Source organism: Tachypleus tridentatus, chromosome 13 (assembly GCF_004210375.1).
Source record: "Tachypleus tridentatus isolate NWPU-2018 chromosome 13, ASM421037v1, whole genome shotgun sequence".
NCBI classification, from domain to species: domain Eukaryota; kingdom Metazoa; phylum Arthropoda; class Merostomata; order Xiphosura; family Limulidae; genus Tachypleus; species Tachypleus tridentatus.
In genome coordinates, this window is record NC_134837.1 from 226,883,842 (window position 1) to 226,906,427 (window position 22,586).

General features: G+C 32.5%; 1 protein-coding gene and 1 long non-coding RNA gene across 5 annotated transcripts in view; one reads left to right on the top strand and one right to left on the bottom strand.

Moving 5' to 3' along the window:
• Window positions 1-22,586, top strand: part of LOC143241009 (sodium-dependent transporter bedraggled-like) — a 75,829-nt gene that overhangs the window by 48,668 nt on the left and 4,575 nt on the right. For all 4 annotated transcript variants that reach the window (XM_076484411.1, XM_076484414.1, XM_076484413.1 and 1 more), the window contains exons 8-11: window positions 2,071-2,174; window positions 3,576-3,694; window positions 8,209-8,468; window positions 10,211-10,342. In XM_076484411.1, coding sequence (XP_076340526.1) covers window positions 2,071-2,174; window positions 3,576-3,694; window positions 8,209-8,468; window positions 10,211-10,342 — 615 coding nt within the window. The remainder of the gene's footprint in view (window positions 1-2,070; window positions 2,175-3,575; window positions 3,695-8,208; window positions 8,469-10,210; window positions 10,343-22,586) is intronic.
• LOC143241010 (uncharacterized) lies at window positions 1,138-18,895 on the bottom strand. The gene is made up of 3 exons (XR_013022139.1): window positions 18,684-18,895; window positions 5,131-5,180; window positions 1,138-1,225 (listed from the first exon to the last, which is right to left on the bottom strand). It is a non-coding gene; the product is annotated as an uncharacterized LOC143241010 (long non-coding RNA).

The following is a 22,586-nucleotide window of genomic DNA, read 5'->3' on the forward strand; positions in this document are numbered from 1 at the left end:
TTTTTATTTAGTTTACCATAAAAAAATAGATACATGAACAGAGTAATTGGTTAATTCCTTTATACATTTCTTAAATATAAAGAAAATAAAGAACGATTTATGATAAACAAAGTAAGACAAGGAAAACCGTAGAAAATGACGATCTTTAGTGAATTTAAAAGTTGAAAAGCGACATTAACTTCATTAATATGTTTACAAAAATACAGATGAATTAAAAAATCAAGGACATTGATTTCAACAGTGGTTGGAGAGAAATAAAGGCTGTTTCTCTTAGTTTAATTAGAACACATTTTATGACTCGTTGTTGTGGTACATTCAGCTATAACAAGTCTTACGACTATTATTGCTTCCATTAGCCAGGATTACTCTGAACATCAGCACTTGTGCAAATTAAATTGAAACAAATGGTCATTTTACAATATTTTCAGCATGGCGGCGGTGTAGGCTCGCTGGACCCTCTGATTTCCTATAATAGTCATTTTTTCGTTAGCTGTGTTTTGCAGTACGATCGATCTATTTTTGAGATATATGACGAAATTTTGAGGAATATTACGCCATTCGAAATTGCGTTAGAAGGGTAAGGAGACCAGTCAAAAAAAAACTTCTTACCAACTCAATGAAGAAGAAACGGTATCAGTGGGGTCTGAAATACAAGAACTGGATGCAAGAACAATGGAGGAAGGTGTTATTCAGTGACGAGACTCATTTCTTCATACAGGGTCAAAGAAGTCTGCATGTTCGCAGATCTCCAGGTGAGAAACTGCGAAAATCTCATATCAATCAGTTCGTAAAACATCCCTTGAAGAAGATGTTTTGGAGCTTTTTCAGCTACTATGGCGTTGGAGGCTTACATATCGTAGAAGTTATTATGCGAGGAGCACAGTACATCGAAGTTTTGCAGAGAAGAGTCGTTCCAGAATTGAAAAAGAGATTTCCAGATGGATCTGGCATTTTTCAGCAAGATCTAGCTCCGTGCCACACATCGAAACTTGTGAAGAATTTTATGACTACAACGCGAATAAAGGTGCTGGACTAGCCTGGAAACTCTCCGGACATAAATCCTATTGAAAATCTTTGGGCGATTTGTGAAGAAAGACTTCGGGGAAAAGACTCTACTACGAAAGATAAGCTAATTGAAGCCATAATTGAGGTGTGGTACCGCGATCCAAAAATTAGTAAAGATTACAGTCAACTCGTGGACTCGATGTCAAAGCGGATTAATGATCTGAAAAATAAAGGCGGTTATATCATGTATTAATTTGTGAGTAATTTTTGGATTCTCAGGAATAAAATGCAAAAAAATTGAAAAAAATCGTAATTTTCCGTCTTGTTTCAATTAATTTGCACAAAGGTGGAGTACTGGCATATTAAAATAATTTGGTTTTAAATATTCAATTACGTTTTTTTAAAGGATTAATGGAACAAATAAATGCTATATATTTATAAAAGGGACCTTAGTGTAGTCTTGCATAAAAAAGTTTAAAATGCCTGCCTTCATGTTCAGATTTTGATATCGTTACAAACTTCTACCTTGTACACAAATCATCATGTAATTATAACCCTTTTAATTGTGACTTAAAAGTTAAGTGACTAACTATGGACCTACATCATTCTCCATCATTAGATTCATAAAACACATGAATTGCTGTGTGATATATATACATTGTCTACTTTGAAAAAAATACTATATTATATATATAATTAATGCACCAAAGACAAGGCCTCATCAAAAGTACAGAAAAGTCAAATTGGTCACAATATCTGAATAAATGTATATTATATCTTGATAAATGGCGTATATCTAAACATATGTTAAGGATCGTATGTTGATAACACAGCATGTCCAAAGTAATCCTGGTTGATGGTTGACAAATCACTGTCAAAGAAAAATTAGGAGGCCGTGTCTTATGTGAGAATTACGTCTATTTCTATCACATAACTGTTTAAAATCTTATTTGTTTGCATTTTTAACGTTCGTTAAAACGTATAGTTCGCTGGTTTTTTTTAATGTTATTTGAAACATTTGAGTCTTGTTCCATGAGTTGTCATATGGTGCACTATCTGTTTCAGTCGTGGTTTTTGACTGCTAGAGAAGTGTTCCTTACGTGGGTTCTCTATGGTGGTGTAATTCTTCAACTTTGTAGCCACAACAAAGCTACATCAAACATGACCAGGTAAATAAATATCTTGATGCTTTGTGTACCCTTATTTTAATGTTATTTATATATACAAAGTAGGTAATGATACATATAAAAATTGTAGAAGCAAAATTCTTGTATCCAGTTAGTTCTGTGCTCCATATGATGAATAATAATTAATAAAACCATTGATGATTCTTTATTTTGTGTCCTACCAGTTTTAGTGGGTTCTTAACATCATAAAACAGTTACCGAATCAAAGAAATTAATTATTGTCTTCTAAAAATTGATTTATAATGCTAACAATTATATATTTTAATTACTTTATACTGTAACAAAGGGCACGCTATTTGTGCTATACCACGCAGTTATTCAAAATTACTGGCATGGCATGGCTAGGTGGTTAAGGCATTCGACTTGCAATCCGAGGGTCGCGAGTTCGAATCTCTGTCACACCAAACATGCTTGCCCTTTCAGCCGTGGGGGCGTTATAATGTGCGATCAATTCCACTATTCGTTGGTAAAAAAGCCCAAGAGTTGGCTGTGGGTTGTGATGGCTAGCTGCTTTCCCTCTAGTCTTACACTGGTAAATTACGGACGGCTAGCGCAAATAGCCCTCGGGTAATTTTGCGCGAAATTAAAAACAAACCAAACCATACACAAAATTACAGTACATACTTTTGAAATTTTTGCAGCAAGCGTCTTCAGGTATGATGTAATACACGTATGTAATATCGTTTATTTATTTAGAAAGTTCACTCGTTGAACAATCAACATATTATCTAAAAGCATTTTGTACTTAACAATGTAAAAATACTTTTAAAATATTTTTTAATCATAATAAACACAAAATGACATTTAAACTTTACCAGTCTTAACATGCATTTACAAATTTAGAGTTAAATGCTCTTTTTAAGATGTTTAAACTGGATAGGATAGGGCCTGGTTATAAGGGCGTTCGAATCTCATTTTGTGAAAGGCAGGATCGAATCTTTTTCACCAAACATGTATGTCCTTTCAGCCGTAGGAGCTTAATGTAAAAAGTAAATCCCACTATTCGATTAGAGTAACCCCAAAGTTGGCGGTGGATGATGATGTCTGACTACTTTCCCTTTCGTCTGTCATTTCTAAATTAGTAATATCTGGCGCAGATTTCCTTCAATAAACAGTTTAAAGTAAATGGTGAAAGAGATACTGTTTAAAAAAAACTTGATTTTGAGCAAGCAATTTTTCTACACCATCGAAGTTTTCGTTTATAAAGTTGAGAGCTAGTTTTTTATCGTGTTTTTTAGTCGAAAACGTGATAATTTGAGATATTAATCTGGTTCTTCAAAACGTGATATTGTTTGAAATATTACCATTAAAATGTACATTGATGAAATGATGAAGAGACTACATACCACTAGCTAAGTTGATTATGTGTTTTCTGTTTTGTAGGAACATAGTAACTGTGGGAATTGCAGGAATGTTAACTCTCATAATTTCTTCGTTTTTTTCCGTTTGTACAATGAAGTCTATAACTGTCAGGAACATGACGTACGTTCCATCATCTTATGGTAAGTCGGAGAATTAGAAGAAGATAAGATAAATTCTTTTCAGAGAATCTTGTGCCAAATACATGTTAAACTTTAATGTATGAACATCTTGACAACAACACTAAAATATAAGTTGTTAACTTTAGGTCTACAAGAAAAAGAAGTGGCGCTGGAGCCATGTGGATAGTGCTGAGGCAGCATAGTCTCTTTCTCAGAAATACGATTTGTTTTGTAATTTCTACTTTCTGATTCGGTTGTTGTGGTCTTAATGTATCCCTAGGGGATTTAGTTCCTGATAGATACATAGCGTAATGATAAACAGTAGAACGACGAAAACAACGAGGATTTTACACGTATGAACAGTAAAACATTAAATTTTCAAAAGTTTCCTTGAATCGTTGGCGGTTAAAGTTTATGTATGTTTAATTTTTATTAGGGAAAATGTTATTTAATATTATTTCTACTATTTCCTTGAGTGGAATGTTTGTGAATAATTCACATATTCAATGTCAAAACTAGGGTATACACTAATGGGCATTAGTAGTTTTAGAAGTTTCGTGGAAAAAGGAAAAGGAATATAATTATAAATTTGTTTGAAATAAGTGAAAATAGCATAGAAACGAGAAATTTAATCAATTTATAAGCACAGAGAACCAATGCTGGATAAAATAGATCTTAAGGGGATGTTATTTTTGTGATCTTTATCCGTACATTGGCCAGAGTGAAAGCTTAAGGGGTAATTGTCTTCAAGAACGTTTTATTAAATGTAATTATTGTTTGAAATTTCTTAAAACCCTTTGTCATTTATCTTCATGTTTTATGGTGTGCTTTAACCAATCAACACTGAAGTCTTTGAACTTGGTTTCACTGTTGAGGATACAATGCATGGAGGAAGAAGTCGAAAATGTATTGAACTCTCTTAATTCTTCAACGACCTAAAAGCCTAAAATATAAAATGTATATCGTATTTTGTCAATGTGACTTGGCTTATTAAGGATAGTAACACTTGTACATTAATCAAGTAAAGTAACAATGATTTATCCGTTATTGGTAAATTATTTTAAGGTAGCTTACCTCTCAAGAAGAGGGTATACCTTTCGATAGCACTGATGTTATAGGGTTTTTGAAATTCTCTTTTAAGGCAGAATATTATTCGCGTGTAATGATGGAACCGGGTTTGTAGGAGTTGTAAAATGAAGGTAAAGCAACGTTTTGTAAAAACAAAATTCAATAAGTTCTGCGAACCATTCCTGTTGAAAACGATAGAAATTTTAAATTGTATAAGTACTCTTAAAAGGGAATAGACACTCAGAGAATTTTAGTTTTGGGGGAGGTAAGCAAAACTTTAGGCCTTTAGCTAATGCACTTTCACAAGGGTACTAAATATCTTAGTTGATTATCTCCTAATTCATGCAAATGTATATAAGAATGGAGTAGAGATAAATTATTTTTTTTACCTTTCTGTTCTTATATGTCGTTCGTCCATTCCAACGAAGTTACGATTTCTCTGAAGTCAAATACAAATATTTTTATATTTCTATATCGGCCTAATGGACTAAAATCAAGGTATTGCAAGAAATAATTTTACTTGATTGAAAGGATATCGTCTAAATTTGAAATTGTGATATTTTTAGTTCTTAGCTACTAGGAGAATATCAAAGTTTCAAGATTTATTATTCTACAAAATCTGTAGTTTTATCCATCCACAAGTTCCAGTTAAAGAAGTTCAATGTTTTGTTTATTACTTGTACAGAGTCACTGTTCCACGTGCAGAAAGGATAAAAAATTACCAAAAAATTATAAGAAGTCATCCAAGCAGAAGGCCAGACATGGACTGCAAAATTTTTCAAAATTACTCAAGAGGGGAAAGGTTAGGGTTACAGAAGATGCAAAAATTGTCGCTAAAAGTGAGATTGATGTTTCCCAATTAGAAGAGACGAAGTGAAAATCAAGAAAGGTACTTCCATTTGGAATGGTTTACAAATTATGAGTGGTTGTGGTATCCCCGTGACAAGCGAGCAGCTTTGTGTAGTCTGTACCGAATACAAACAATCGCATGATTCACCACAACCATTTATCTTTTATGAAAATGCAACTGGTAAAAGGAAAATATTAATAACCACATAAAAAGCGAGAACTATAAACGTGCGAAGAAAGAAACAAGTATAAACCAGGTAGCAATAGAAAACAAATTCAATGATATTTAAAATAATAACAGCTGCTAAAAGACAAGGTATCCTAGCACACCTGAACATTTTGAAAACGCCTCTGCGGGAAGATATTGTGACAGGCAGACATTCAAATAAAAATTCAAACATTTTCCAATTTAATAAAGACATTGCAATTAATAACTCGGATTAGATCTTCTTTAAAAAGAATTCAATATATATTTCATGATATTCGTACTGAGCAAGATGAGAAATTAGATCTACGTGCAAGAAAGACCTTCGTTAATTATGTCAATGCAAGTGGATTTTATGCCATTATTTGTAACGAATCATGCGATTCGACCAAGACCGAATATTTTTCTTTGTTAGTTATTGTAATAATGCATAGGTTTTTGAAGTGTGTTGGTATAATGCTGTACTAGGATGAGTTGGCATCTGAAGATCTAATGAAAGACGTAAAAGACGTATGAAAAAATGTAACCTTCCTGGTGAAAAGATGATTGCTTTAGCTTTTGATGGCTCATCAATAATGAAGAGGTTAGAAGTTTGTATAAGAAAAGAAAGTCTGTAAGCATTCCCTTCTACATTCATTGTTGTTATCACTGCAACGAATTGGTTTTTATAGACGTCTGTGAAAACGTGTATGCTCTTGCTGGCGTGAGCGCAAAAGGTTTTGCTCTTTCCAAAGGTACAAAAGAAAATGTTAAAGGTTCCTGATAGCACTCAAAGAATTTTAAAGTTGAAAAATTTTCTAGAACAAGATTGATCATAAGAGATGCTGTGGCAGATGTCCTAATCAAGTAAAGTCATGAACTTAAAGAAACCTTGAGACTTCTGTACAAGGATACCACAGTCACTTCAGATTTTCTCCTAAAACCGATAGTTATACTTCGCAAAATCAAATGCTTTCTTGAGATGTTCAAGGTTGTTACCATGAGTGAGATAGCCTTCCTTTTAGAATACTACTCCAAGCAGCTACAAATATCATCTTTGATGGCTGAACTAGCAACCACAAGCACTGGAAAGTTTCACATTCGTCTTGAGGAACTAAGACCAAATAAAGAGTTCTAGCGTTTTCACGAGAAAACCCTGAAGATAATGTATATAAAAACTCCAGGCAAGAGTGATCAAAACTTTATTCAAAAAGAGGTTGAATCGACTTCGGCGAATATAAAGGTCAATCTTTTCCTAACAGACTGCAATTCGTACGAGGACACCCATGACAGTTAGCAGCTTAAGCGAGATAGATGAGCTAAGATAAAGTGTTAAGAAATTACTGATGCCATTCATAATGGCCTTAAAAGTCGTTTCGATCAAGAAAATTTTTAAAAGTTTGAAATCCATTAAATAATTTATATTAGCATACTGATGATGAGCAATATGCCATTCTTCAAGATTCCGTAAAACATTCTGGTAATGTTTAGAACGTAATTAACCTGAAAGAGTTAAAAAGTTAATTTCACGAGCTTCCTGTTTACATTCAGTGTATTCAGCACTAATAACTAATTTTCTGCTATCAAACAATCATTTACAGTGTGGGGGAGGTAAAATCATGCTTCCAAACTAATTCCTATATAATTTGCAAGATTAAGTGGAGTGCTTATCTTAGTTCTGCCCCTACCGCTTATTTTTGCTTCTGGCACTTCTGGGAGAGCATAATATGAAACCTTCCTATCTTTACGAAAAAGAAAGTTGTTTACACCTAAAGGACAGATGCATTTCAAACTTCAACGTGAGAACCGTAAAATATACTGTAGTAAATTTAAATATTTGTAAGAATAGTACCCACGTAGCTAAGCGAATAGGCATCATCATATCTAAACTAGTTGCAAGCTTCACATGTAAAATGAAACCAGAAAACAAACTTTGGAATGAATATCAATGTTTTAAGATTCCACGTTCCAAAAATCGTTGTGGCCCGTTGTTATAAGATGGTAGCTTATAATGAAGCTTAAAGGAAGAGGAGAAAGTGCCTTTCCTTTTATTTATTAGTTAAAATTAGAAACTGCTAGCGTAGATAGCCCTTGAGTGATTTGGCACATGTATGTGTATATGTATATATACATACACACATAAACTTATGTCAGGTTATGTCAAGTGAACTAAAACACAGTTAAATGAAGAAAAGTATTTTCAATGACAGGTTTTTCTAGTTCAGTTAGTTATTAAAACACCTGCTCAACCACGTACTGATAAAAAAAGACATCTATCATTGTGACAGATTTGTGCACTATGAAAATTTATCAGGCCTATGTTAATAGAGGTATAAAGATAAAAATCACACTTCGAAAATTCCCGTTTCTTCTGAAAAATTGGACAGCATCAAGTCAGATGTAAAGACTCTTAACATTTAATTTTTGCTTTCAGAAATTGAGCAAACAATTAGATGTCTCCAGCCGTTATCGAAGCCTACAATAAGTAGAATGAACTCCACACCAATAAATCTTGTGATTGGCGAGATATTCCCATCATCAAGTGGTCTGTCCGTTACTAGTGGTTACCAGGTCCTTCGTCTGGCTACAGAGATTTTCCCATCAGCTTTAGCGGTACAAGGCGTTAATATCATATCATCTTTCTGGCCCATTTGTTTCTATTTCATGATGATCATCTTCGGTCTTGCTCAAGTTGTAAGTTCCTTTTTAAAAAGTACAAAACTGTACCTGTTAATATAATGGAAATTTGCTTTATATAGACGGAGTTGTTACTGTATACAGTTTACAACTTGGTATCATCTAATACGTTTTCTTTAAGCTACTTTACGACACTTAATTTTCAAGATTCAGTTTGATAGTCTATGTTATGTTGTTGGGTTACGTTATTTGTATATTATATTAAATAGTTTTAAAACATTTTAGATGTAATGGGACTGTGAATAACATTTTTCAGTTAATTATATTGACAAAAGTTAAGCAGTTTGTTCTAGAACTACATTTTAATTTTTATAGGCAAGTTAATGAGCAGAAACAAAGGTATTAAATTAGTCAATTACACTGCACAACAATGTTTTTGCTTCTTGAACACTGTTGGGTGTTCCTTATAGATTTTTGGCTGCTGATCACGAAAATCGCATCCAAATTTGCCCATCACGTACCCCTTTCATCAAAATCTTCAGTTTTGTCATGTTTTTTCTTATATTTGTGTCCAAAATTTTTCGCTTCTGTAAGAGACCTATGAACAATGTCTTGTGCAGTCTGGGCATGTCCAGGCATGAAATCAGGCCAGCTAGGAAGCTATTCTGTGGAAGTATGCAGCCCGGGCAGGCCGGAGCCAGCTTGACACTGTTTCAGGAGGCTATAAAAGTGACTTGCATACACAGATGCTGCTCATTGGATTAATATAGACCTTATAGTGTGTACGTATTGTTTCAGAACATAGCATTGCCTCAGTAGCACTGTAACAAGTAAGTTAGATGTTATAGATGTTTCATAGGACGATTGGTGTCAGTCCGTATGTCTCGTCAATATCGTAACAGCCGCGATACATTCTGCTATATTTGTGGCGAGTATACGCTTGTTCCTCAGAAACGCTCAATGACTGCTCTTGTGAAGAAAGCATATTATCTGTACTTCGGCTGTAAAATTGGTGATCAAGACCAGGAATGGGCGCCTCGCATTTGTTGTGCGACAGTTGCTGTCTGTCTGGGAGCTTGGCTCAGAGGCACTCGAAAGACAATGCCGTTTGCTGTCCAGATGATATGGCGAGAACAGAAATACCATGTGATGGACTGTTACTTCTGTTTGACTAATATGTCTGGTTTCTCTGCCAAAAACAAGAAGTCAGTTGAATACTCTAATCTGCCTTGGACTTCTTCCTCGCAAATCTCGGTGCTCTCAGTGACGAACACAGTGAAAGGTTTCACCACGACATTGCTACAATGGAAAAACGATATCAGGGCAACTGGAATCCGTCAATGCTTGCTGACTACTGTTGGACACTGCAACGTGATGGACCGGACATTGAATACAAATGAAAATCAGAAAAAAAAAACACTTTTAATTATGTTGAACTTAATAGCGTATTAGAAACATAAACGCAATTAAATACGTTGTTGCCGGTAAACAGTTAAATGTCTATTTCTCAGAGTTCCTACGTGATGAAGCAAAACCAAAACTATATTTGTGCATACTCACCAGGTACCTGCCACAATCGGCAAAAACTTTTCAGGAAGTAAAAACCTTTCAAAAAATTGTTGTTCAGTGTTATTATTATGACTACCATGTTTAATTAACCTAACTGGATTGGAAAGAAATTTAAAGTTAGGTATTTAAAGATGAATAATTGTTTAGTATAATCACTAACTTACCTGGATTAAACAATATACAATCTGTAGAAAATTTTTCTGCTTATAACATTTTATTTGTCTTTTCAGACTGGTATGTGGATAGTTGTGGTGGAGTCGATCATAGCTATCAAGCCAAACATATTATTGGGCTGGCAGACAGTCATAACTCTAACTTCCTGTATAGCTGGGTTTTTGCTTGGACTGCCTATGACTAGTAAGGTATGTATTTTATACTAGTTGATGCACCTGTTTAATGCATGGTAAAAACACACAGGTCCTTAGCTTGGCATGGTGCGGATAAGTTAAGAAAGGTGAACCCTATCTCAATCTTTGGGGCCCTTGAGTATACAAGCTAGAAATGGTGACAATTGGTCCAGCTGTTTTCCAGTTATAAGCAGACACACATTTGCACATCTTGTCAAACATGTATAGGTGTATTTGAGTTCCTGCTCATTTAATTGTGAAGCCTCTATTAGGTCTTTCACTTTTTTTCTCTAGAAACACGTGTAACTACAGGGATATCTGCACATTTATTCATTTACATAACTCATTATATTGCCATAGTATAAAAATATACAAGGGTCTTCATAGCTTCTTTGTATCCTGTATTTAATTGGCAGTCCATAAGGTGCACCAAAGCATTGCCATCTGCTTACCTAGGCATTTATACTCAGTTATGGATATACTTGTATGCCAGAAGATTTTATTTCATGCACGATGTTAAGGTTGGAAAACTGCTAACCTGTTTGGAACTAATGAGTAAATAATATGTAGAAGTAACTTTAGATGATTCTGAAAACTAACCTAATGTGAATGTTGAATATATTCGCTACAGCATTTTTAAGCATGAGATAATGACGTAACATATAAGCTTAGGAGCATTAGATAACCTAATAAGTATAAACGTAAGTTAAACGAATTATTAATAACTTTGAGTGAAATTTGAGAAGAGTGTATGTCAACCTCACTATATTACGATGTGAAGTGGATTAACTTGATGAAGTGTAATTCTGTCATCAATTTTAAATATGTAAAAACATCCACGAATTAAGATAAGGACTTCAAACACTATTTTTGCTAACACCATTTATTATTAATTACCATTTTATTACTTTAAACTGGTCATTATTAAGGTTTGGAAAACTGACAAGCTTCTCTTCTTAAGCTAAGGCATTGTGTGCTGCATCATTAATTTCAGGCTTGCAAAAGTAAATCTGATTGCTGATTTGATTGCTCTGAGACTTATAATTTAAATTATATATTGACAATTATATACAGCAGCCATAGTTGTATGTGGCTAGATATAGCTTAATTTTTGATAATGTTGCAATAGAAATCAAGCAATAAATTTTGTTAATCTCATAATCTGTTTTACATAAGTTGTACAGAATGGTTAATTTGAGGTATTCAGATAGTTTGAATTGCTGAACTGTATCTGAATAGCAGTATTTTTATGAGATTTAATTCATTCAGATGACAGATGTACTTAAGGTACAAGGTTTGATCCTTGTCTGTGCCAGATTTGGTAGCCAATTTAGGGTGAATCATAGAACTCAGTGCTACAATTTTTCAGATGTCTTTTCTTTTTCAGATCGATTTTACCTTTTGATGTCACAGGTTATAACATTAACAATGTTACTCAATTCAAATTCACAATTGCTAAATATAGTGGCTTGACAAAGAAGTTAAAAAAAAAGCCATAAGTCTAACTAAAATAATTGTAGTAGTTGCTTTAAATTAGAGACAAGCTAATACATTCTCAAAAAAAAATTTGATTTAACTGTTATAAGTATAATTAATTATAAGAGAACTGTATCAAATAATAGAAATAAGAATTTAATAATAATGTGGAATTCCATTTTAACAACATTAGATATTTATACAATTTCTAAATAGCATAATGTATGTAATAGAAATACTTAAACATATAAAATGAGTCATGTTTCAATATATTATTTAACAAATGTAGTGCTTCTTCTTTCACAGTTGTTTTTGAATTTAAAGTCTTAGAGTTTGAAGATAGATCAAGAGAAGCTTTGAAGTAGTAATTGTAGATTGAAGCTGTTATCAACTAATAAACACTAATAATAAAAATATATGTCCTTATATCTAATTAACTCTTAATATTTGATATTTTGTATATTGAGACATATTAACAAGCAAATTAATAAAAGACTTGGCCCATTAACATCATTCCACCTGCTAACCAGGCTAAATGTAAACTTATCAACAGTGATTTGAAACTGACACACACCAAACCATCATTAGCTAAATTTATAATGGAGATATAACACTGAGAACATATGAATCTGAATTACTCTTTGAAAATTTTCACTTTCCACTTGTTTTTTACTTCTTGCAAAGACTGCTTAGATCCTTCTAAATTAAAGAAACATCCTTCAAAAAATCAGCCTCACTTCCTATCTAATTGTTACTGATAAATAATTTTGTAAATCATATCGTTGAAATAACAATCCAAATTATTACCTCTGATAAAGAACAATACTGACCTCAAAACAGCCTGATTTTTCAATTTGGATTCTTCTGTTCCAAAAAACTGCATTTTTAATGTATTTATCAGCTGTGTACTTCTAGTCAAGTATAGAGCCATTTTAAATTACAATGTATTACTTTACCAAACTCTCTTAAAGCCAAGATACACTATATCATTGTAGTATAAAAATTATCGTGTTCTGTTATATCTTTGATATACAACATATGTATTAGAAACTTAAAAATTATCAGAACAAAGTCATTTTAATGATGTTTACTAGAAAATATATTGTAAATGCTATGAATATTGTCAACATTAAGCAATAATCCAATAATTATTTTGTACTTTAAAGGTTAAGTATATGGTAGTGTTCTAGGCAAGAAAAACAATTTTATTTACATTTTTAAGAAGAGGCATTTCTAACACATGGAAGTATTTTTCTTACAAGTTACTTTATCAATGGGAGGTACAAGATGATAAATCAAATGGTAGTTTTTATTAACAAAACTTTTAACCATGAGAAAAAGCTACATAAGTAGCTATATATGAAAACTAAATATATCATGTAAAATTCTGAATACATGTGCATCTTATATTATAAAAACATTTTGGGACAACATGGGAGCCATTGGTCTGTCTCATCTGTTCCATCCTCTGTGCTTAAACTATTATTAAAATAATTTTAAAGCTGGATCTTATCATTCATATACTTTTCAAGCTTTCTCTTAAATGCACTTAAATTTACTTTCTTCACAACATCTGAAGGTAACTACTCAGTTAGAAAAAATAAAACTATTTTAACTGAAGCTGACTCCTATCCTGCCAGAATTAATATTTTTGTTCCCTAGTTTTAACATTAAATACAACAAAACATTAGGCATCAACACCATCAATTCTCTTAACAATGTTAAATACCCCAATCAAATCCTCTTATGACAAGCCCTCCATCTCTGACACTATTCTAGTAACCCTTCCTTGAACCCTTTCCAACAATTCACTGTCTTTTCTGCCATAAGAAGCACACTGAACACAGTATTCCAAATATTGCTTAATTAGTGACCTATACAATGAAAATATAATCTCTTTATACTTGTATTCAGTATTTCTGTTTGCCCTACCACTGCTAACAACACACAGCGGGGTTGGCTTTAGAGACTGATCAACTATTAAACTAAGATCCCTTTCTTTCATGATAATGAAAATTATGATAACCCACATGCATGATCTTGCACTTGTTATAATTAAAACCCATTTGCCATTTATTTGCACAACTTGTACTCTTCACAGCTAGCAACAACTAAGACCTTAGTATCATCTATAAATGTAAGTAATTTATTGGCCATTGTATCATCTATGACATTGGTGTAAATCAAAAGAGAGCAAAGGTTTTAAGACTGTGCCCTGAAGCATACCACTTGTGACATTAATCCAGTTTTACAGAACTCCATTTTTAATAACCCTCTGCTTTCTTCCATCCAGCCACTCTTCTATCCAATTTGCTAACTTATCTTGCACACCAACAGAGTTAATATTTGCACAATCCTTCTATGTGGCATCTTGTCATATGATTTCTGAAAATCCAGAAATACTTTTACAAAGAATGTCAAAAGATTTGAAATATAAGATTTTCTCTTAGTGAATCTATGTTGCCTATGCAATAAAAATTCTTAACTTTGTTAAATGACTTTGCAAAGCGTTTTTTAACAGACTTTCCTAAACATTTCCTACAACTTACATAAGACTAAGAGGTCTATAATTACTGAGACAATTTTTATCTCCCTTGAAAAGAGTACCTACATTATCTAACTTCAAATCCTCTCTACATGTCCACTATTCAAGGACTGAGAAAAACAATAGTAGTAAGTGGCTCACATATCTAGTCTTTAACTTCCTTCAAAACCCTTGGGAAAATATAATCTGGCACAGGAGCCATATTGTTTTTAAACTTCCCAATATGTTATTGACTAACTCAGAATTAATGCATACATTTTGTTTGATCTTGTTTCCATTTACAAACTCTCTAAGTTTTTAATTATCTCCTCTGACTTGTCTTTTTACACATCATTACCCCTACATGCAACACCAAAACTACATCTCTGCTAACCACCTTTATTTTATCTTCTGCTCTGTTAGTTATGTCCTCCACTTAAGCCCCTGGGTAACATAATCTGATTCTTTTCTCTCTATTTACCCCACATACTATTCTATCCACATACCTTGTTAAGGAATCACCTATAACTATAGCCTTCTCATCCACATATTTCTCTGACCCTTTTGTTTTCATTCTCATCGGTAATTCCTATCGGCGGAAACAAAGGACTGAAATTTGTTGCTCAAATAATAGGCTCGTTACAGTTAAATCCACTATTTTCCCCCTAACAGTACACTAACTTTCTGAAAGTCACTGTTAGCTGATGTATTCCTTGAACATAACAGCTTAAGCTCCTCTTGAAATCCTGTTGCAATTTCCAAATATATACCTCTCTTTATCTATTACCTTCTACTTTTAATTATGATAGCTTCCAACTTTTCCAAACCTACAAACTCCACAAACACATTGCACATATTCATTACCAGCACCCTTAAAAATAAAAGTACATACCAGTCCCGATTCCAAAATATAACTCATTCATTAATTTAACCCATCACAACTAACAGATTGTGAGTGCTTAATTCCTATACCAATTTTAACAATTGTATTTACACTTATAACAAGAAATTAAATATTCAATACCAAACAGCAAAATCTGTTGTTGACACTGTTACATTTAAGAATCCATTACAGGTTTTTATCAGTAGTTTGGCTTTGCACTATAGTATTAAAGTTTATCTTGAATTATAAGGAACTTTATTAGAAGAGATAATATTAATAATACAATACATTTAGCCTGATTTATATAACTTACCTATAACTGTAGGCTGAACTTGAACTAATGGATCAATTTGAAATAAACATGTTAATCCTTAAGATGCAAAGACACAATGAACTAGTTCTTATATTGTATTTATTTAATAAAACAATGTATTTAATCTGTTGTACGATTTACCAGTAACTCAAAATAATATACTTAATCCTGAAGTACCGTCATAGGTACCAAGCCAATTTTAACATTGTAGTAAAACTTGTATTACTAAACTCCTAAGTTAAAACGTTGACCGTCTTTTATTTAGCAGTCTTACCACATATACTTATTCTTGTATTATTTAACCCAAATTACTACTTATTATAATATTAAACAATTTTCAGAAAGCTATATGAACTTAAGTTTTCAGCATATTTTTATCCTTAGTGCCCTCTATGTATATTTACAGCCATTCTACATATAAATAAAGGTAATTGGCAAGTCACCTTTCTTTTGTAAAAAATTACAAAATTTGTTGAGAAACAAGCTTGGAACAAGGCTTGTGTTTACATAATTCTCTAGATACTATCAAGGGTGACACTTGCTCAATTACACTTTTAGTTTTGTAAAAGAAAAATATATAAAAAATACTTTTTGTAATACCTCATTCTTAATATAGAACATATTTTCTGATGCATTCCAGCATAATGTTAAAATAATTAACTACTATGCATGTATGTGATAATTTCAGGTATTGTACAAATTAGAAAAATCACCACCTGAAAGCCTTGTTCAAGTTGTGAATTGTAATTGATTTCACAGATTTAGCAAAATTTAGAAAAAGCGGATCACTTAAAAGCTATTTCAAAATTGAGAATTTTTAATGATTATTGTTTATTATACGCTTTTTTTTTTCACAGGAACTAAAAGCTAAATATAGAAAGGACAGCATATATTTCAGGAAAATGCTTAAATGCTGAATTAATGTCACAAGTCTGGTAACTCAGGACTTAATTTTAAGGCCTTAGTTGTTTTTAAGTTAATTTAGAGTGTAGAATAGCTGAGATGGACCAATAAGGCCCCATGTTGTTCCAAAATGTTAAGTGTTCATGGCAAATTATAATCAGTTTTATTTTTCTTAAATATTACTGAAGCTCTGATAATATGGTATAATTTCTGCCAGTTTTAGTTTTAATAAAACGAAGAAAATTATTTTTAGTTTGTTCTTCACACTATTATAGTTATTCCAAAATTAAATTTTGCCACACATAAGCATCCAGCTTGTTGAATACTTCTAAGTTTATGTTTATGTAGCAAAAGTCTGAAATATTCTCACTGCTTCAAATGTTTCTGCTGTGGGAACATTTATTCTTCATTTAACTATCAGGTACATACAGTAGTTATTCATTGATGTGATATTTCTAGGTTTATTATAAGCTGGAGAAATTAGATCGTTTAAAAGCATTGAGAGTGTGGACTGTTACTGATCAAATGTTTGTGAAATTTATTATAATTTCTGAATAGCATAATGGGAAAATTTGATATCTTCTGTTTGAATTTGTAATTAGTAATCAAATTAATAAAAGCTAGTTTCAGCAAATGGTTCATTGATGTTTTAAAAATACTTATGATTCTTGGAACTTTATATGCATTTTTTTAATGGTTTCATTTTCTGAAAAGATCCATCACATGATATAGGAAGTTGTGTAGATGCCCAAGAAGAAAGTGGGTTAAATGAGTAAAGAATTTATGATCACCTACTGAAATAAAATGTTTTGTAGTGTATTTAACAAACATACCTCAGCTTAAGAAGTATCAAGTAATAGAAAATGTGAAAAATGCATTGAAGAGAATTCAAAAGTTCTGCATGATAGTTCTTGAAATCAAATAAAAATTAAAATTGTAAGCATATAGTACCAACAAGCTGAAAATAATTTCTTTGACACACTTTGACTAAATATCTAAACACTAAACATATAGAAAACAAGACTACTCAGATTTTTCACTCTCAACTACTTTAGTCAAAAATCACACATTCTATCATCATTTATACAACAAAATAATGATATATTATTTGATGTCTGCCTATTTTTGAAATGTTATTTAACTAAAAAGAATTTGTGGATATACTTGGAAGCAGTAGTCATAATTTTTTTTTCTTTTATGTGATTTCTATGTACTGGTGCATATAGTAAGCTTGTGTCATGAAAATAACACAGGGTAAAATTATGCAGCTACATTACTTAAAATATGCCAGTTTAAAGAAATTCCAATACTTATATTTTCGTCCATGTATGCTTCAAAGGTTGGTTTTCTTTTTGGGAATTTATTTCAAATACTACCAGCAATTTGCTTCTCTTTAAAATGAATGAGTTCAATTTTTTGTGAGAAATATTCAAGGACAAATTATTAAAGCTACTAAAAATAGTGGTAAATTACATTTTAAAACGTTATTGGATACTTAGTAACTGCTAGTATTAGTAGGTACTGTGATAAATTTTAATCAGCATTTGATTGACTAGTTTTATGTGTATTACATTCATTGTGTATGCATTTTTGTAAACACTGATATGGAATTGTTCCACACAAATGTATTAACTCATTTTCTGGATTTCTTAAGTTCTCTTTATATATTTATGAAAGAAATTTGTAAAGACACTGTTTCAGCACTCCAGTGTAGTTATGTTTTTTTTTGTGTGTGTAGAGTGCAGTTTCTTAAAATTAAAAGAAATTCTATATATAAGATTGAGTTATAATACATCAAAATGATTTTTAGATTCTTACCATATTATTTCAGTCTGTATTGCTATGCTTGACCATGCTCTGTTTGATGAATGTGCATTTGACAACAGCCTTCCAGGGTGGTTTTCATTGCAAATAGGTTTTAAATAGTACTGTTGTGCTCAACCAACCTCACTACTCCCTACACACTTTTAATAGTCCATCTAGTCTATGAAGATGACAATATTCCAGTACCAATTTTATGAGTGTGAATGCATAGATATTAATAGGTGTCAAGTCCAGCCACTTGATCAATGTGTCTTTGTATGAAATGGTATGAATACCTGTTTCATTCTCTACCTACAGCATGTGATAGTTGCCCAGATATTTTGTGCAAGGACTTGTATTGCTTTTCTAGACAGAGATTATTCTTGATTATGTTGCCCTAGGGCACGTACATGGAGATTTGCCACCACTGTTACTTGTGCTTATGGTTTCTTACCTGTTTCAAGATGTTGTACTACTATGGTAGGGGGTATATTTTCTGTATGGTCATGTTCTCCAAGTTTATCCATATTCCTTTGTTTCTCAATACTATTAATACACGAGATGTTTTTGTCTTGGAAATTGTAAATTTTCCACCTGAACACCTGTATACAAGGCCGGATTAAGGGTTTTATTAGCCCTAGGTTTTCAACTTATAGAGGCCCTCTCGAGATATAACCTCTACGTGCAATACATTTATAGTCATAGCTTGATGCCTTGCCAAGAGTTGGCAGTGGGTAGTGATGACTAGCTGCCTTCCCTCTAGTCTTACACAGCTAAATTAGGGACAGCCAGCGCAGATAGCCCTCGTGTAACTTTGCGCGAAATTCAAAAACAAATAACCTGGGATTGCGTGTATAGTATTGGTTGTTCAAATACTTACGAAATGCTGTCCTCGTACATGTGTTTCTATTGCGACTTTATATCAGCTTTGGTTGTCACGTTGATTTCTGTATTCGAAATTGTTTTAACATAACACAATTAACCTTCCGTAATTATTTTGTTTTTTTGTTTCTGATTCCCCACCGTTACGCTAATTGAAAACTTAAGTTAGTTGATCATTTGAAAATGCAAAGCCTTAAGTATTCTTAGCCATACTGATTATATCTCTACTCTTTATAAAGTATTGATTATGATGTTTTTCTTTAGAAATCTAAAGTAAGAAATTGAAATTTTAGTTTTTGCCTTAGATTCAGAACGTTACTGTTTGAAAACCTATCGTCTCTCGACTAATTTAAATTATGCGTTTCGTTCTAAGATATTAAAATTCACATTTTAGTGTTTTTGAGTGTAAATAAAAATTATTGTAATTAGTAAATGTAACTCTTATTAGATATAAATCTAAAGCTTGACAATATATAAACTAAACTAAAAGGCTTTAGTTAGTTTACCAGTACTGTGGGAACTCTAGTAGCTTCACCAATACTTTTGGGAGGGTGGGTGTCATCAGTACTTTACCAATAATATGTGGCTACCAGTGACATCGCAAATACGATAGGGATTCCACTGTTATCACCAATACTGTGCAGATCGGCGAGTACTGTGAGGACCAACCCTCGGAGAAATTGATGTGTGCCTAAGCCTAACATGGTTTGGCTCAGACCTTGAACGTGTAAAAAAATTTTACACGTTGGTGTGTAAATTTCAAAAATTGCGTTAATTACTAAGATGTCATGTACGTTATTTTAAACATTATACCTCACAATTAATTCGATATAAACTTTGTACGTCCGTGGATACTTTAAAGCAGTTTATTATGCTCATACAATAATAAGTTAGTAAACAACGATTTCTTTTTATAAGCATAATAAAGTGTTTTATGTTGCGGTACATATACTACATGTTTCAAGATACCAATACTTAGCCTTTGAGGGACAGGTGGTTACGACGTTTCACTCGCAATTTGCGGTTCGCGGGTATAAATTTCCGTCCCATCAAACATGCTCGCCTTTACAGCCGAGGTGGGGTTATAATGTACATCCACTTCAACTTTTTATTGCTGAAAGAGCAGGTCAAAAGTTGGCGACGAGTGGTGGTCTTTCACTGCTTTATTTGGTATTAGTACCAAGCGCAGATAGCTATCGTCTAGCTTTCCACAAAATTCAAATAAATGAAACTTTTTTTTTAATTTTTGTAATTATACCTGTTATTCTTAATAGCGGTTTTGTACATTTTATAAAATAAAACTTTTTCTCTCAGTTTGGTTCCCTGGTGGTCAGTGATACTTTAGAGAACTTACAACGGTAAAATGGTTAGATTCTACACAATGGACAGAGCGCAGATTCCCCAGTGGCACAGCGGCGTGTCTTCGGACTCACACCGCTAAAAAAAAACTGGGTTTCGATATTCATGGGTGGCAGATCGCAGATAGCCCCTTGTGTATCTTTGTGCTTAATGCTCAAAAAACAGAGCGCAGATAGCTTTTGTATGTAGCTTTGTTCTATAAACAAATCTTGTAAGCTTTGCGGACTTGTGGTATGTTTTGACATTTACAAGATTCTAACCTATGCAGTTTTGATATTTTTTAACATTTTTCATTATCAAACCTTTTACAACCTTTATTATATTTAGATTTTCTCTCGTAAGTTGGTAACATGTACGTTGAATTTCGTTATATGTTACCTCTTCTGGTTCTATATAAATTTTCGAAAAATATTTTTATTTTTCATTCTTCACATAAAATTTTGTGTTTAGCCTCTTAAAAAAATAACAAGATTCTTTTACGGAATAGTTACTTATTCCGTTTCATTAAAATGTCTATAAATAGCTTTATATTTTAAATTTTGAATGATTATCTAGATTAAGACTGAAAATATTTGAAATTTTCTTTATGGCTGTAAGAGAAAAGAACCATAACCAAATGTAGGCTTTTATCCCTAACATAACAGCTATCCTCTAACAGCTGAAGACAACCAATAATGTGTGTGCTAGAAATACTAATGAACACTAGAAAGAGAGGAAGAAAACAAAGTTGTGAAAGATCTTTAAATTTTCAAGTAACGCCATTTGTAGTGTATCGCTAATGTGCGTAATACAAAGAGAAGACCATCTTGCGAGTTTTTGTTCGACCGCGTTTGATTTTGAAAAGTTTCCATTCTCATACCTTTGAATATACACTGAACTGAGAGAGATGAAAACATTTATTAAGATTTACCTTATTTACATACAACAAATTAGAAAATGTGCGTTTCTTTTAGCTCCCCGCCAGTACAGCGGTGTCAATGGGTTTACAACGTTAAAATCAGAGGTTCGATTCCTCGGTTGGTTCAGCAGATAGCCCGATGTGGCTTTAGTGTAAGGAAAACACGCACACGTTTCTTTTATAGCTCTTACTTTGTATACTAGATGGTAGAAGCATCTAAGAATTGAGCCAAAGAATTTGTAATAAATTAAATTACCTTACAATAATTGTGTTATGTATGGTAACATAAACTGGTAAATTATTTACAGGTAGGCTAACTAATCTCGTTGGAAACAATATTAGCTACTACTGTAATTCTACCTATGTTTATTATAAGGTTGAATAATGAAAAATTTGTTATAACATGAAGTCAAAAAGATACACGGTTGATATTTCTTGGTCTTTACGGAGATATTTCATAAACACAACGTAGTATTCTTAAGAAAGTGGTTATGCCTGGTTTAACTGAAAAATACAGGTACCGGTAGTTTTTTGATTGTCTATTCCAATGATAGAAAAAAAAACCCTACAAGTGTAGATGTAAAAAATGTGTTTTGGTTTGGATAAAAACGATAAATAAAACTTAACCCTCTGTTCTTAAACGTAGAAGCTTTAACGAAGTAATTTTTAGTTTTACAGAAAATGAACTGGTTGTATTTTGAGAAAAATTAAGTGCTTTTTCGCCATAGTTTCTTATTTTCATTTTAAAAGTGTTTGCTTCGTTCTGTTTTGTTTAAACGGAAAGAAATACAACTGTATATGCAAGGGATCGAATTCTAAATTTTGGTGTTACGAAGTGCTATAATCGTCAGGATTACCACTAAGCCGCCTGGGGTTAACGGGTATTGTTACAATCACACAAGTTTCAGATCATGGAAGAAAACCCAAAAAAAACGTTCAGACTTTATACTAGTCCTGCACTCGAGCGGCCAGAGCATTCAATAAGAAATCTGATTTCGTTTTAACAAAAGGTTTGAAATGGACACTTTCGTCATACAACGAACTTATATTTATTATCATGGTAAGAAATATCTCTTTTTTTCACTTAAAAAGACAAGTTTACTATATACAGCGTTTTGTATTATTCAGGAAAAAAAGTACTTAACACACGTATGAAATTGCACTCGTAGATTCTGACTAAAGTTGTGTTTATATACCATTCTACTCTATTTCAAGGGG